Genomic DNA, 16237 nt, shown 5'->3' with positions numbered 1-16237 from the left:
TTGAGCATGTTGTAGGATCCCATGCGAACAGCAGACGTTGCCGATTGCTTTGCCGTGGTGGAAAGCAGGCCGCGGTATAGTCCAGGTATGCCTCGCTCATGCAGTATAACTCGAGCGGCATGCAGCCCGCCGCGAAATTTCTTTGCGCCTTTTGCGTCGTCTATCCTGCGACGATAATTAGCAGAGTCAAAATCCGAACTGCAGAGATCCTCACAAGGCTGTCTTGATGCGCTCTGTCGGAGTGACCGCAACGAGGCTCTCTACGCATCCAGCTGCCATCCCCGCTAGCACACCTCTTGAAGCGGAGAGCTTGCCTGATCCATCTGCCAGGAGGTTCTTGATAGAGTCGAAGCAGAGAAAGCGGACGCTGGCCTTGAAGGTTGTCCCCTTTGATATGTTCAGCCTCATCTGAGAGTAACAGGATCAGAATAGGCTTTACCAGAATCAGTGTGGAACAGCCTGTATAGATAGCTCGAACCCCATTTTTCTTTGCAACTTCGGCAATGACAGCGAATGGGTTTCGTGAGGTCGATCTTTGGTTTTGCAGCTGTGCTCGCGTTTTCGCGAATTCGAACGGATACTATCTCGTTGTATTTGAGTCAGCGTAAGGAAGAGGAGGGTCGAAAGTCTACTCAGTCATACTGTTAATGTGGCTTCAGTTCCACCTGCGATACCCCCGGCAACCAATGAAACCGCCGGTGAAATGTATGGCTTCTAACGACGACGTAAGTACATGCTGTACAGTTATCAATTTCGGTCTCACCTTAGGGCTAACAATCCTCTCTCGCGAACTCAGCGGCACGACTGATATGCTCGCCATTCTCAAGTTAAACCAAGAACAATTTCACACAAAGAGCGAGGTCAAGGCTGGTGGAGAAGAGAAAGCGCAGCAAAACAAGAAAGAAATATGCCCAGCCTTACTAATATAACTTCAATGTGGCATTTCTGAAGTTCAATAAACTTGCAAAGCCGAAGTGTCAAGCTTCTTCATACCATAGAAACTGAAGGAGTGTACGTGTCCCGTCGGGTAAGTCAACACTCGTTACCCGCTTTAGGCGACCTGTTGAACCCGCGCGCCGAAACTTAGCTGATCCGGTCTAGAGCTTTAAGGTTTTTCAACATAACTCGAGCTACTGCTCTTGGTGATTTTCCCTGCACAAGTTGAGTCGTCTGCGGCCTGAATCACTGTCCTTGGAGCCCGTTGCGGCAGGAATCCAGGAAGCCCGCGCATCTTGTGCGGTCGGCAGATGTGTTCAACACCGCGCCGTACTTGCCAAAACATCACAATCGTGAAGCCCATGGCACAGAAGGGCCGCAGCTGAGAAAGCCAAGCTGATAGAACGACAGCCCAATGGAAAGCCGAAAGATCAGCAGAAAGAGGCGCAGCAGAGCCGTGAGGATCAGAAGCCAGTTGAAGAAAAGCGTGTTGTCGGGCGCGTTCAGGACGGCCCGCCCAAATGGCCAAGGGCAGAAAGGTTTAAGCCGTGTCCACCCTGGCGTCGGGATTTGCTCGGTCTGCGTGGCCACGGCTTAATGAATCTTTCTGCCCTTAGGCCATTGAAACCTGCTAGCCGTCACTTCGGCCAAGCCTACCCCGCAGTCTTCACCCGCCTGTTCTTATTGCGCATCGTCCGCGGGCAGGAAACTTCCGTCTCCTTCCTATCCGTTCCTCCATCACCCATGGCTGGTAGCCGTCAATCAATGGAGACAGACCGCGGGGCAACTACCGCTCGGGGCCGTCCCCGAAAACGGGTTTCCGAGGCTTGTACATTTTGCAGGCAAAGAAAGGTATTGTTAGTTGACAAACGTGCGGGTACGGCGTATGCAGCTGGAGATGGAACCTAATCTTCTGCATGATTTCAGATCAGATGCAACAATGAGCATCCAGCTTGCGTCAGTTGCAGAACGTACAACAAAGCCTGCGTCTATGAGCCGATTGACGAGACAATAAGGTAATACAACAAATCACTTTATCCATGATAGGGTGCTTATTCTTTGCTTTTCTTCCTATTTAGTAGACAAAATCAACGTCCACGTCGAGAGAGGAAACGTCAAGCGCGCCAGACAGAAGATCACGTAGAGCAGCCTCAGAGAAGCGAAAGTATCGCTGAATCGAGATCCAATGTATCTCAGGCTCTGAATCACCAGAGCCTGCATCCCGCCGGTAGAGTTGACACTTGTTGCTCTCCTAAGCATTGATTGACTTCATGCTTTAGAGCCCTCTTCCAATCCCGTCGACAGTACAATAGACCATCAGCGGGCTGTTTCGCGCATCGTGTTCTCTGCCAATGGAGTTTCCAGCTATCACGGCCGCACAAGTGCCTTGTTTGAAGATAACTTGGTAGACCGACAGGGCACTAACCCAGGCCCAAAAGTTCCTTCGGAATGGGTACAAAAGGGCTTGATAGCAGAAGCCGCCAAGCAGCGTAAGGATGTTCTTTCGGCTTTCATCGAGAACGAGCTGACTGGCCTTCGCGGATAGATCAGATGGAGGCGGTGAACTTCAGGTCTGGGAAGTTGGATTTCGACGGTGTTGACCCAGAACTGGGTCAGCATCTCCTTGAACTTCACTGGAACCGGCAGCATCATTCGTTCTTAATCACCTACAGACCGGCGTTCATGCGCGACATGGCGTGTAGTGGACCGTATTTCTCCAAAATTCTCCTTAATGCCATCTACTTTGGGGCTTCTAAGTTTAGTCCCCGCTTGGAAGTTCGTAAAGACCCAAATGATGTTAGAACTGCCGGCTGGAAGTTCAGACAGAGGGTTAAAGAACTACTTGGTAACGCATTAGATGGTAGCGAAATCACTACAATACAGGCGCTCTTGGTCATGACCAATTCACTCTTTGCGCTGGGCGACGAGAGAAGCGCCGCATGGCTTTACGCTGGACTCGCCTTTCGGATGATCATCGATCTTGGACTCCAAGTTGATGCCTTGCCCAGCCTGCAGAAGTTCTCTGACGAGGACCTGGAGATCAGGCGAAGAGTGTTCTGGGGTGCTTTCGGTATACCTACCCACAATCCCAGTCCTAGCTCGACGTGCAGCTTACCTTTCTAGTGGTGGACAAGATCCAAAGCTTGTACCAAGGTCGACCTGTAAGCCTACAAGAAACAGACACCCGAGTGCCGATCTTATTCCTCGACACCTACGAGGAGCTCGAACAATGGGCTCCATTCGCCTATTCCGCGCAGTCCGATAGTAGATACTCTGGTTCGCCGGCGTACAGTGTTTCGACATTTACAGCGCTCTGCCAGCTATCAGTCATCATGAACGACATTCTAAACCACATCTACGCTGAACGGAGTTTTGATCGAGAGCCCACCGAGCTCTCAAAAATCCTCGAGAATCTGCATTCCAAGCTCGAAGTTTGGCACAACGCACTTCCTTCGCATCTCCTTTTTGATCCCACTAAGGCTCCGTCATTAGCACCCCCGCCGCATGTGCTATCGCTAATGTAAGTCGTGGCACAGAAGATCGGGTTCACTCGCTGATCACGAGGTAGTGCGATGTATCATGTTCTTCTGATATTGCTCCATCGTCCATTTGTAGCCGACGGCCATCTCTACACCACCTCCCGCTCCATTTCGGTTAACTCCTTCTTAACCTGTGCAACGGCAGCCTCCCAAATCGTCCGCCTGCTCAGAGCCTACGACAAAGCATTTTCAATTCGTCGAGCTCCTTACCTCATTTCCTATGCGACATACGTCAGTGCTACAATTCACGCGCGGATTGCTGCCAAACGGGGCCCGGGATCTGAAGCGCGTAGAAGCCTGGAAACATGCCTAGCTGTCTTTCGGGAAAACCAGGAGACCAACTGGGCTGTGAGAAGGGCTAAAGTCATAGTTGAAACCCTCATGAAGAGACTGGGCGTGGTCCTTCCAGAGGGGAGCAACAGAATGCAGATTAGTGATGAATCAAGGGAAGAGAATGAGATGGATGATGATCCTTCGAGTGCCAGCCGCAGCGAAATCAACGTCGATACGGAAGCTGTAACACCACGCCAAGAGGGTGCAATGGATCATATTTCGCCAAATCTGGACATTGATGCTGTCATTCAGAGTTTCGCACGAGAGCAACAGGAAGACAACGCTTTTCCCGAGAGAGGTTACACGAGTGCAGCCTTTCCCTCGTCTGGCATGGGTTACTCAATGCCGCGTCCTCATTTTGTTGATCCATCTACACAAGCGACGTACTATCAGCATCTCTCAGACTTTAACCCCGACATAAATAGTAACTGGCAAGAACCAGTAAATCCGTCAGCTGTATCTATCGATGATCTCCTTTTTGGTTTCAGTGGGTCAGCGCTAGATGGTTATTCTATTCCCGGATGGCCTTGAAAGTAACTCGGGTATCTTCAAAGACAAGCATGCTCTGTAACATAGCGCATCTATAGAGTACTCTTCATCTCTCCGTGTTCGAGAACTTATAATCTCCCTTTATTACGCCCTTCGATCATCTACCCTTCCCATTCCACTCCGTTACCATCGATCGCAGAAAACATTGAATACAATTTCCTTGAAGGAACGATTTCCTTTTGTCCCGAGGGCAAACTACTCTAGTTTGTGGAGGATCAAGTAAGAGATTAAACCCGAGGAGGCTAACTCAGTAGTGAAGAGATCGCAGGTATAACGCTTTGCCAAGTGGCGTCAGCACAAGGCCATCCTCGTAGGATATCTATAGAGGCATTTTACTTTGGGAGGAATTCGAGTGTCAGATGCAATTGCAGCGGTAGCCAAAACGTATTAGTAAGGAAGCGACTACAACTGCAATGCTTACGGAAGAATTGAAGACGCCTTAGGGGCTAGAGGAGCACGAGATGTCAAGGACGACTAACTACTGCAACAACTTTTGAACACCATGGATATTTTACCCTGACAAAATGTTGTCACTTGGATGGCGTCGTTGCGTCCGCATGTTGGAGTGTGGCATGATGTGGATTACGGGTACAAGCTCCAACGGGAACGGCAAAACCCCAGTTCGTTACCCGACGGGTGGAAAGCTCCAACAAGTACCCGTCAGCTAACTCATACCTGAAACCGCGTCCAGATCGTTAGTCTCCGTTGATCTTTCAGTAATCCGAAGCCTGCATGAGTATCCCGAGCAGCACATCTCAATGGTGCCACTGTCTCTGCTTCATTCCGCGGGTACGGTGAGTGTACATCCACGAACTGATGGTTCATTGCGGCCCGTTCTCGACCTCATCATTTCGGGAGAGATGTCCCGTATGCGAAGAAGAATTGATTGGATTTATCTCTTCCACGTTCGGCCTCATGGAGCGGCTGTCAAATAGAGTCAGTCCGGGTATATATATATAATTGCAATTCCTCACCTAGGTGTATATCAAATTTCATTCTTACTCTGCAAGTCGTCTTTACAGCTCTCTCGATGATCAAGTCCAGCTTCAAGCGCTTTTCGAGTCATCTGAGCACTATCACTGAAACACATCACCTCCCACTTCCGTTTCCACTGCCTACAATGACATCTGATGTCGAGCCACCGGTCGTTGAGCGCCGAAGGAGACGCTGCGTACTCCCAGCAGTGCTCATGCGGTCAGGAACATCGAAGGGACTCTTTATCCACCGAGAGGATCTCCCTACCGCACAAGATTCGTGGGCTTCTTTGATCCTTGCCGCAATGGGATCCAAGAACAGTGATCCGAGACAGATCGACGGTGTAGGAGGAGCAACGTCTACTACTTCAAAAGTTGCCATAGTCGCGTCTTCACAAAGACCTGGGATCGACGTTGAATATACGTTTGCTCAGGTAGCGGTTGGCCGAGACCGGGTGGATTATAGCGGGAACTGTGGAAACATCGCCTCTGGAGTCGGTCCATTCGCCCTTCAAGAAGGCTTGGTCAGACCGGAACCCGGCCAGAGACAGGTTAGTGGATCGCTCTCCTTTCCCAATGCCTAGCTGTTTTGCATGATGTATAGGAACTGATTTGATCGGCTCAGATGGACATTCGAATTTTCAACACCAACACTTCTCGGACGTTGGTTGAAACGGTCGAGGTCGATGAAGAAGGAGGATTTGAAGAGGACGGAGATTATGAAATCGCTGGTGTGAAAGGAAGCGGCAGTCAAATCGAGGTAGCTTTCATGAACCCAGCAGGCAGCATGACTGGCAGGTTGTTCCCAACCGGGAACCGAGAGGACATAATCATCGTCAATTACCCGCAAGGAGGTGGAGGACCATTCAGCGTTCGAGCCAGCCTTGTTGATGCTGCCAACCCCTTCATCTTCGTGGATGCTTCAACAATGCCATTGCTCTCCACGGCTTTGGAGCTGAGGTCGCTACAGTTTCTCGCTATCATAGAAGATATCCGCCGGGCCGGCGCCGTCCTCTTTGGGCTCGCTAGCAGCACAGACGCAGCGGCTGATGTCCGTGGAACTCCCAAGATCGCCCTTGTGTCCCGTCCCACAGCATTCCCTAGTAATACGTGCTGCGACCGGGCTCCCGACATCCACATAATAGCATTCAGCATGGGTCTACCACATCCTAGCCTTCAGTTGACCGGGGCGGTCTGTCTCGGAGCAGCCATATCTATGGAAGGGACTGTTCCATATCGAATAGCCGCCTCACACCTAACGCTCCCGCCAACACCAGAGCCGACGCCTTCTCCGCCCGACTTAGGACATTATACACCATCAAAATACGACAAGGGGTTGTGGAAGAAGGAAATCTGCATTGAGCACAGTAGTGGTTCTATTCAGGTCGACGTCAGAGTTGCGCTCACGCCTACTAGCGTTGAGGTGGAAAGCTGTAGCGTCTCGAGAACTGCCCGGAGACTATTCGAAGGCAACGTGCTGTTTCACCTATAAGTGCTTTCTTTCACTTTGGTACGTCTTGGATCTAGATTAGACAACCGTTTAGCGGAGTAGCGTACAAAGATATCATTGGTTATTCTTAATGTATTGATATACTCCCTGTGTCTGGTCACCTAGTTACGCAATCTTACTCGATACAGCATACTACTCTAGACGGTCAAAATTCTGTTGGTCATTCCAGTTCCAGTTACAATGGCCGCTGAACTGAGCACCGCCACTTTGACTTGTGCCGAGGGCGGTCAGCTCTAAGCACGCCGTGAGCGTGCCCTAAATAAGCACCGCAAAGGGGAGCTTAATATGGCTCTCATGGAGGCCACTTTCCGGCTCTTCTGAGCCCCGAGCATAACTACCCAGCGGTATCTCAGCTAAGTTTCGGCCAAGGTTGCTGCCTTAAGTAGAGTAGACTTAGCCACTTCCTTCAATCCTTCGTGAGACTCAGCCACGACGAATCGGGCTGCACCCAGACTGGGTGCACCCAGCTGCTAACACACTCTACTGTAGATAGCGCTAGCCTTTCCAAGTTAGGCTAATAGTGCCAGCTAGCAGATGTGAAGTGATGCGAACTTTTGCCCAACAGCCCCAAGATCATGTATACCACTTTCGAACAACCATAAACCCACATCTTCGTCCTGCCTGACGGCCGTAACCTCTCCTACGCTATCTACGGCGTGTCCCAGTCCTTCCCACCCCCACCCACGCTCTTCTACTTCCACAGCTTCCCCTCCTAGCGCCACGAAGCCGCCCTCCTCCACCCCGCCGCTCTTACCCATAGCGCCCGCCTCATCGCACTCGACCGACCCGGGATAGGGCAGTCGAGCTTCCTCCCCAAGCGCCGCCTCCTGAACTAGCCCCTAGATCTGCTCGCTCTCGCCGGTAACCCGGGCGTCCAGCGATTCGGCTGTGTTAGGACCTCGGGCGGGGGCACCTACCTCCTAGAGTGCTACCACAAGATCCCGCGGGCGCGGCTCAAGGCCGCCGGAGTGGTCGCAGATATGTACCCGACGTCGCTTGGCACGCAGGGTATGCTGTCCAAGGCGCGTGTGATGCTGTGTCTTACGCCTTAGGCCACTAGTCTTATTGCCGCGGGGCTTGGCTGGGCACTCGGGAAAGCGGCGCGCGACACAAAGCGCCCCGAAGCATACGCGGCGGCTGTCGCGAAGAGCTTTGAGTTGCGATCGGAGGCGGATAGGATAGTGTGGCGCGCGGACAAAGGCGGGCTCCATGAGATCCTGTTGGAGAGTATAAGGGAGGCGGTGCAAGAGAGGTCACAGGGCCCGGCGTACGAGACGAAACTGTACAGGAGCGATTAAGGCTTTGAACTCAAGGACATCAAGGTGCAGAAGGGCACGCTGGTACTACGCTCGTACGGTGCCCTGAGCACAGATCTGGACCACTGCGAGGGAAACATGATCAAGGATTTCTTTAATCAGGTCGGCGTAAAAGAAGCGTGGGAATCTGATGACCGTATCTAGAAGTACTCGAGAGAGGATGTTGAGCGCACGAGTGATCAGCCGGAGAGCTGAGGCTTGTTTGTGGTTGATGCAAGCAAAGCTTCTTTTCTCATGTTTTCACCCAACGAGGGGACATCTTGTGTAAAGGCCATAGGCGGATGTACTGTCTGATTACCATAGGACGTTTCGTTAGACGACTTTGCTTAACAACACCATAACGCCGCCTCAGCCTACGCCTCGCTAGATGACGTCCAAATGCCTCTGTTGCTCTCGCTACCCATTCGCGGAGTTTCTCTTCCTTCTCCTGCAGCTGCCGCTTCCCGTTTCGATCTCTTTCCGACACCCGCCTCTCAGGCGATAGCAAGCCTAGCTCCATGAGCTCGTGTTCCCATAGCCAAATTGGCTCATCACCTTGAGGGGACAGGGTCGGTTGGATGGATCCGTTACGACCAGAAAGACGGTGGAAGGCGCCATTGTCTCTCTGGCCAAGCCGGGAACTGCGAGAACTCGCGCTGGGAGATCAAGAAGTATGGCTGGTCGCGCTCTGGAGAGCGCCCAAGGGCCAACCGAATTAGAACATTGCCGCTTTGGTGCCGTGCGACAACGAACGGGCTTCTACCGCCACGCAACAGATCCTTGTTTAGAAAAAGCTGAAAGTCTCCTGCTTCTTCACTAAAAGAATGTGATAGCTTCTTCTGTTTCTAATATATCGAGTTGATATGCCGTTATTAAGAGTGATACTGATGATATTAAGCCTGGAATATCATCGGCATAAGCGGCAACGTTTAGTTTGGTTGACCTTTGGCCCCAGAGAGTGAACCTTGTCCTCCATGCACCGGGGCGGAACACTGGAAGACGTTGCGAACGATACTTGGACCTTACTGCTTACAACAAGCGCTGCGCAGATTACCTACGTCTATTGTCTGATTGGCGAAGCGTGACCTCGCTTAACCGCCCACACCGTTTAACGCGGCCCTAAACAAGGAGGTGAAGTTTATTTATACTGCAACGTGGGATGCTTGCAAGGGGAAAAACTAACTACCTAAGGCAGATGACCTCACAGACTAACGAAACCACATCCTAGTCTTCACCAAACCCTTTTACGAAAGGCCCGAAATCTAGCGCTTCAATGACAAATTTAGCGGCTACATTCATCGAGCATGCATGAGAGCCTGAGAAGTTTTGTCAGCCGACATCGATTTCCCGCACTCAAGCAAATAGTCCGCAGCGAAACAGGACCTCCTCAAGTTCTAAGTCTTGGGCTTCAGCACCTGCCGCTTGCGATGACGCTAGGGCAGGAGTACAGCGCCTTCGCAGATCAACTTGATGAGCCTCGGCCGGCTATCTTACTTCCCCGCATCTTCTGTTGATCATCGAAAACATTATGCGTCCACACAGCTGAAAGAGGCGGCTGATCGTCATCTTGCGGTCCGCAGCGGACGATCATGCGCCTCTCAAGGACATCATCCTTGAAACTTCTCCCCACGCTGTCAGGGTCGTACCAGATCTGGGAACCTCTCCGCTGTGGTGACCTAACTGAATGCTTTATGCCTTTGCCTTTCTTAGACGTATCTCCGCATCCTCTCAGTGGTCTTGCCCCCTTGTAACCCCTGTCGCCGAGGTTACTCTCATTTCTCCAGGGCCAGAGAAACATCGATAGTGTTTACGTCGATAGTGAGTCCTGGCAGAGTTGGACATTCATGGCTGAATAGGGTAAGAGATACTCTTCAGCACAGGTGGCATATAAAAAACCCCGTTCAGTTTCTTTCGTATCACTATCAGTCCATTTTCATGGGCCAGCAACTCTGACTCCACTTCATCCGACGTCTCTTCGCTCCCTACCGTTCATGATGAAGTATTCTTATCTGGCTTTAGGCGCTGCTGTCTTTGCTGGACATGCGGCAGCTTTCCCTGCCCTTGCTGAAGAGTATGCTAAGTTGGCTACTCGGATTGCGAGTGGAGGGAAACGTCAAGCCGCCTCCCCTGGCTTCAACGCCGCTGCGCAGCGCATAGATGTTTCAGGCACACATGCTTTCGTCCCTCCAGGAAGTGGGGACCAGCGAGGACCATGTCCTGGACTTAATGCTTTGGCAAACCAGTTAGTAGCGACGCACTCAGACCGGACGCTTGTTAACGTGTGACAGTAATTATCTCCCGCACAATGGCGTTGGGACCATCCAGCAATTTATTCAGGCCACGAACCGAGGTATGTGCCTTGAATCATTACGCAGTTTACCTGTCCAAGATTCATATACTTGAAATCACCCCACGGTTTCTCTTCGAACAAATCCGCTGTGGTTCTTATCACTGCTCGTATGTGTACGGATGAGCTGACCGAGAACCAGTGTATGGGATGGGTCTGGATCTCGCAACATTTCTAGCCACCTTCGGTGCCGTTATGGCTGGAGATCTAGTCTCTTGGTCTATCGGAGGGCCACCAGGCTCATCAGCTATCCCTGGCGGCGTACTCGGCCAACCACAGGGCATATCGGGCTCCCACAACAAATACGAGACCGACGGGTCGCCCACACGCGGTGACCTCTACCAATAGTATGTTCTCTACGATCTCTCTTACTACGCCGGGCTGACGCATAACAGCGGCAATAACTTCCTCGTGCAACTGCCGCAGTTTGAAGAAATGTACAACCTGCAAGCCGGTGTGCCAAATGACCAATCGAACTACGATCTCCCCTTGTTGACCGAGTTCCGTTCGAGCCGCTTCGAGCAGAGCATTGACAACAACCCCTATTTCTTCTACGGTCCCTTTTCGGGTGTAGGCGTGCAGCCCGCCGCCTACACCTTCATCTTCCGTTTTATGGGGAACAAGAGCGCCGAGAGGCCAGAGGGTCAACTCACTAAGGAAGTACTTAAATCTTTCTTTGCTATCAGTGGCACGGAGGGCAACTTCACATATGTAAGTCTCTTAATCATCCTTGTTGCGCCCATGGTGTCTGTTATTCTTCCGCCTCAATTTTCACCATGCTGATTTAGCCACAGACGGCCGGCCACGAACGCATCCCGGAGAACTGGTACAAGCGCGCCCCCGGCGACGAGTACACCATTCCCTTCTACCAAAGCGACCTGAACGCCGCTGCCCTCCGACACCCGAAATTCCTCATCCCGGGTGGTAACACCGGCGAGACAAACACCTACACGCCAGTGGATATCGCGAACCTGACTGGTGGAGTCTACAACGCTCAGAACCTACTCCAAGGCAACAACCTTGCCTGCTTCGCCTTCCAGGCCGGAGCCCAGGCCACGCCGGATATCCTGAAGGGCCCGGTGAACGCTGCGCAAGCTGCCGCTGCGAGAGCGAGGGCGAACGCTTTGCTGGCTCCGCTGTTGGATCGGCTGGGATGTCCGAGATTGCAAGATATTGATGAGTCGCAGTTTGAGAAATATCCTGGTTATGAGAATTGCCCGGATGGCTGTTCGAGGTATTAGATCACTGGAATAATTCTTGAGTATACGGACTGCATATCTAGGTAGGGAGCATGTCTTTCTTGGGTATAGGAGAAGATGATGAGTGTATACTTATAGTACGAAGTCTTAGCAAGAATCACTCATCGTATTAAGGAGAATGGAGGGGCGAGTGCGAAATCTGTGATAATTACTTCTGACAAGAAGGCGAGCAATTCTTTAACCCCGCGGGCGCTGCGAGCAAGCTGATACAGCCGTCAAGTATCCAACGCTCTACTTCGGACGAGCGTGCATGCCTGAACACGTGAAGCAGCGGGCCCTTTGCGGCCGGGATAAACAGACCTAATATAATCTAATTGAACAGTGTCGTTACGCATTCAGTGCCTAGAGGCCTCCAATTCGACGCCGTGACGCCGTCTGTTGTGAGGAATGCTTTAACGGGCAGACAAGACGCTGATATGAAATGGGTATAGCTCGATGTCCTTGACACCGATATCACCCCGGATTTCTTCCTGCTTCTCATAAATCATTCGCTATGTTGACCACAGTACCTTCGACGCCGTATGCCATCTTCTTTTGAGTATATCCAGCGTGGTTCGAGGGCTGCTCAACCCGGGCACTTATCAGAAGGCAGTCCTTCGAGTGCTTGCACCACCTTTGCCGCGTCGGCTGTTTCGGTCTAGGCGTTGGAAGAGAACGGAAGTGCTACTGTAAGTTTGCAAGGTTGAGATGGATATTCTTCGCCATCTGGGGCATCTCCATCTCGCAAGCATGACCTCCACCGTAATCACAGACCTGAGAATTCAACCACCATTTCGGAGCGGATTAAGTATCCTTACCGCCCTGTTAGAAAGGGTTTTAAGCTAAAGGCAGGATCACGACGTGTTTTAACCATATATACGCAACTATAGAGGAAACTAAGGACGTGAAACTTCTCTTGTGACGATTCACGTGCGCGTGGTTTCACGATCACGCCAACGGGCCAAAAGGCACAATGTTCGATCGATAGATCGAACCCCACGCTACTACATATAGGTAAACCATGACATCTCTAGTAGGATATACAGACGTACGACTGTTATATAAACGTTTTCCAGCTTTGTTCTATTAAAGCATTGTGGTGCGCTATGTTACGATGTTCCTTATCTTATCGTACCCTTGCTAGCATGAAGGTGAAGAAAAATTCGAGTGAGTGATTACATAGCGGACTAGCAAAACTCACACGGTGGCCGCCAATCCATCATCTGCTGGTTCTGTCAGATGTTTATAATATTGGTGACAAGGTTGAGGATGGTCAAGATGATGTTGAATATAGAATCCGGAGAGAAGAGCGTCTGAGACATATTTTGGATGTCATCGACGGGCTCAGGACTAGTTGTGGAATAACATCCTTTGAGGCCAGGTCTGATTCCATAATGGCAGCGATGATAAGCACGAAGCGGAGAGTCATAGTGAGCGTCCTCTTCAAGGGCGCTTTTATGCGGAGATGGACCTTCTGTTTAGGTTCAGCAAAGCACGAAAGAGGAAACATAGGAGCTTTTGCAACGTCTACGGGGAATTACAAAATCCCGTCATCGAGGGACGAAAGTTGGCGGACCTCGAGGAACTTTGGTTTGTAACCTACGGTGAAACAACAACTCGCACCTTGGCACAAGATGTTGAACCACGAATAAAAAACCGAATGGCTTTGGCGAGGCTCTGGACCTTTCTGGTATGCACGTTCGGGAATTTGGAGATCAACCTCTCTAGCTGAGACTCGGAACCGTTTGATATGCGTGGCTGAAACTTTTGAGGAAACTTTTGAGCCGTAGAGAGACCATGCGCTGCCGGCAGCCTTTAAATTGCCGCGTATTAACATGGCGCTAGAGTCCCAGCTTCACTCTTAGAAGTAAGCGGAAAAAAACATATGAACGAGGCGGTCTTCCCACTAAGTCGAGAGTTAAGCTCTCTACTAGTTCAATTCCTACTATCTAAGGAACTGAATCCAATACACTCCTGCCTCTTATAGATCCTATACATAATCCTACTGCTTCTCCTGCTTCTTGCTTCGACCTCTTAGAGCATAATGATACTCTCGAGCGCTAAATTCTTAATCTTTACCTTGATTTTCAATCGGCTACGTCGCGGCCTCTCCAGTTGTTCTACGCAAGCAAGGACAGAGTGTCATCGTCGGCTATAGAACCGTCAGCCCCGTATGTTAACATTTTCGTTTCTTTAAGCCACAATGCTCAGCGCACAGTACTAACTTTATTGCGTGCAGATGTAAGCCAAGCTTTATAACGACGCTGGCACATTCACTAACGACGAGAACATAATCTCGACGCAGATTGGTAAGGGCGTTTACACTAGTCCTGGCCGCGGAGGGTGGGCTGGTAGCTCGAACAGTTAGCTCGCAACCGCTATAGTACTTACTTATCCTAAGTTCTTACATACTTCGCAGGTACTGCGTCACTCTCGCCGACTCCAACGCTATTAACCGCGTCTCTAAGGCATGGGTGCCGAAGGAATATGACCGTGAGCAGCTGTGGTTTAGTCGAGACGAGGTCTTCGACAACAACATCAAGAAGCTAGAGAGCTTATGGAACCCGGCTAAGACCCTGCGTACGTCTATTATTGAAGGCAAGGAGTTAAACAATGTCCAGCTGATGATCCCACCTGGGCTGCTCAATTCGAATGGCGGTAGTATGGGTCTGACGGCTTCGTGTAAGGAGAGGATTGAGGATATTCCAGGCCATATTGTCAAGTATAACGACTGGAAGTACAACATTAAAGGCAAAAGGCAGTAAATGAACTCTAGTAGCTCCCTTTCTTGCTAAAAGAAGTTCGCTCTTTATTAGCGGTTACATCTCCTCGTACGAGCCTACTGGACAATGTCTTGTCAATCCTGCAAAGATGGGAGAAACTGCCGGAAATATGTAGCTTCTTCGCTAGGTCTATCTACGTCTTCAGCTTCAGACTCTGTGGACGCTTTGATATCCGCTGTTTGGCGCGGTCTTTGTCCCATGCAGCCTGAAGCTTCTGCAGGTACCGCCCCAGCACTCGCAAGCGTCTTGGGAGTGATTCCGAATTCGAAGGTGATGTCTGTGCCGTTACGTTGCAGCCGGATCTCATCCGTGCCTTTACACCGCCGATATACGCTTGCACCACCCCTCTCCCCCGCGCTAATGACTCCGACGAATTTCAGACCCACGTCATCGGCGACCACTACCTCGTCCTACACCGCAGCACCTCGCACGGCAGTCGTCGACGACAAAAGTCCTTTCACTCCCAAAGCTTCATTGCGTCTGGTGCTCCTCCTAGCTCCTTCCACTCATGTCCCGGAGGGTACGGCGACTTGTCAAACACTAGACGAAGTGCGAACCTCGGGGTATACTGGATCTCCTCTGTTCGCATGGCGTCGAGAGGTGTAAGGAATTTGCCTTTCTCTAGGCTAAGGGTGTACGCCTTCGGCAGGAAGGCGTCATCCGTGAGCAGCGACTCGTTTATTCTGTATTTATGCACCTCTGTATGGCCTAGTTTCAGAATGCGGCGTTTCGTGAGCGTTAGTTCGATGTCGAACTAGCCTATAAGATGCGGATCTTCGCGAGTGTCGCTGCTGATGTCGACGACCTGGTCGAGCCACTCGGAGCTCTGGAGCTTCCAGTCGAACTCCGCGGCGATCCATACGTTCAACTCGTAACGACATAATAACTTCAGCTCGTTTACTAGTAGCTACATCTCAAAGACCCAGATCACGAACAGCTCGCCTTGCCCGTGCCATTCCTGTTAAATGTGATCTGGTTAGCATCCATTGAGTCCCAGTGCCAGCTCTCGGCGTCAAGGGTAGGGAGTAGAGTCTCGCTCATGTTGGTGGTCGTAGTAGGGTAATCGTGGTCGAAGTTGAAGTGTGGATGTGCTGCTTCGTTATTGCCGCAGCCGTTTTTAACTGACTACTATGCTCTATTTCAATAATTGTCATCGAGAGAGTTTGTGTCAGAAGTTGGCAAGCTGTACGACGATTCCATTGTACCATTTCCAGTTCGCGAACAGTCGGTGAGCGGCGACAGCGTTGTCGGGCCCACAAGCGTCCCAGGCCGACCCTACCGCTGGAAGGGTCTCCGGCTCTCCATAGCCACACGCCAACACACACCACCTTCCCCACAGACCACCTGACCCGGCTCGCCGTCATCCTCCCCCTCCTCCTCACCCGCCTCGACACCAACCTCGCCCACAGCACCTCCCTTGCCATCCGCCTCGCGACCAACCTGGAGAACAAAAACCCGCGCATCTACGGGCAGTTTACGGAACCCAGCCTCATTCACCCGCTCGTCAACGCCATCACTACGACGTTCTAGACGCTTAACTTCGCTACTATGAAAGAGGATAAAGTGACGTATCTCGTAACGATTGACCGGCTGGTCCTACTTCTCGGGTGCGGCGATCAAACCTGTTTGCGTACAGCAAGGCGTGCCGGATGGTTCCACTGCCCACCACCTCTCCTTCCTCAATCGCCGCAGCAGGAGCAGCAGCCGGGACTACATCCCCCACCCCCCTTGA

The 16237-nt window shown here is 51.3% G+C and overlaps 5 protein-coding genes across 5 annotated transcripts; 4 read left to right on the top strand and 1 right to left on the bottom strand.

Moving 5' to 3' along the window:
- Nucleotides 1-2487: 2487 nt before the first annotated feature.
- On the top strand, nt 2488-4340 carry W97_07730 (uncharacterized protein; the record flags this gene model as incomplete). Its single annotated transcript, XM_007785533.1, has 3 exons — nt 2488-3007; nt 3061-3457; nt 3506-4340. 3 exons carry the CDS (start codon nt 2488-2490, stop codon nt 4338-4340), a joined length of 1752 nt encoding a protein of 583 aa, XP_007783723.1.
- A 1297-nt stretch (nt 4341-5637) lies between these two features.
- W97_07729 (uncharacterized protein) lies at nt 5638-8140 on the top strand (the record flags this gene model as incomplete). The annotated part of the gene is made up of 4 exons (XM_007785532.1): nt 5638-5883; nt 5958-6699; nt 7686-7824; nt 7903-8140. 4 exons carry the CDS (start codon nt 5638-5640, stop codon nt 8138-8140), a joined length of 1365 nt encoding a protein of 454 aa, XP_007783722.1.
- A 1991-nt stretch (nt 8141-10131) lies between these two features.
- On the top strand, nt 10132-11725 carry W97_07728 (uncharacterized protein; the record flags this gene model as incomplete). The annotated part of the gene is made up of 5 exons (XM_007785531.1): nt 10132-10379; nt 10426-10487; nt 10627-10831; nt 10880-11195; nt 11279-11725. The coding sequence occupies 5 exons, from the start codon at nt 10132-10134 to the stop codon at nt 11723-11725; spliced, it is 1278 nt and encodes a 425-aa protein (XP_007783721.1).
- Nucleotides 11726-13925: 2200 nt separating this feature from the next.
- W97_07727 (uncharacterized protein) lies at nt 13926-14487 on the top strand (the record flags this gene model as incomplete). The annotated part of the gene is made up of 2 exons (XM_007785530.1): nt 13926-13939; nt 14142-14487. 2 exons carry the CDS (start codon nt 13926-13928, stop codon nt 14485-14487), a joined length of 360 nt encoding a protein of 119 aa, XP_007783720.1.
- A 475-nt stretch (nt 14488-14962) lies between these two features.
- On the bottom strand, nt 14963-15546 carry W97_07726 (uncharacterized protein; the record flags this gene model as incomplete). Its single annotated transcript, XM_007785529.1, has 2 exons — nt 14963-15213; nt 15441-15546. The coding sequence occupies 2 exons, from the start codon at nt 15544-15546 to the stop codon at nt 14963-14965; spliced, it is 357 nt and encodes a 118-aa protein (XP_007783719.1).
- Nucleotides 15547-16237: the final 691 nt, after the last annotated feature.

The sequence above is a fragment of the Coniosporium apollinis genome (genome assembly GCF_000281105.1).
Source record: "Coniosporium apollinis CBS 100218 chromosome Unknown supercont1.43, whole genome shotgun sequence".
Taxonomy (NCBI): Eukaryota; Fungi; Ascomycota; class Dothideomycetes; genus Coniosporium; species Coniosporium apollinis.
Note: the sequence above shows the minus strand (reverse complement) of the source record. Positions and strands in the feature narration are given on the sequence as shown.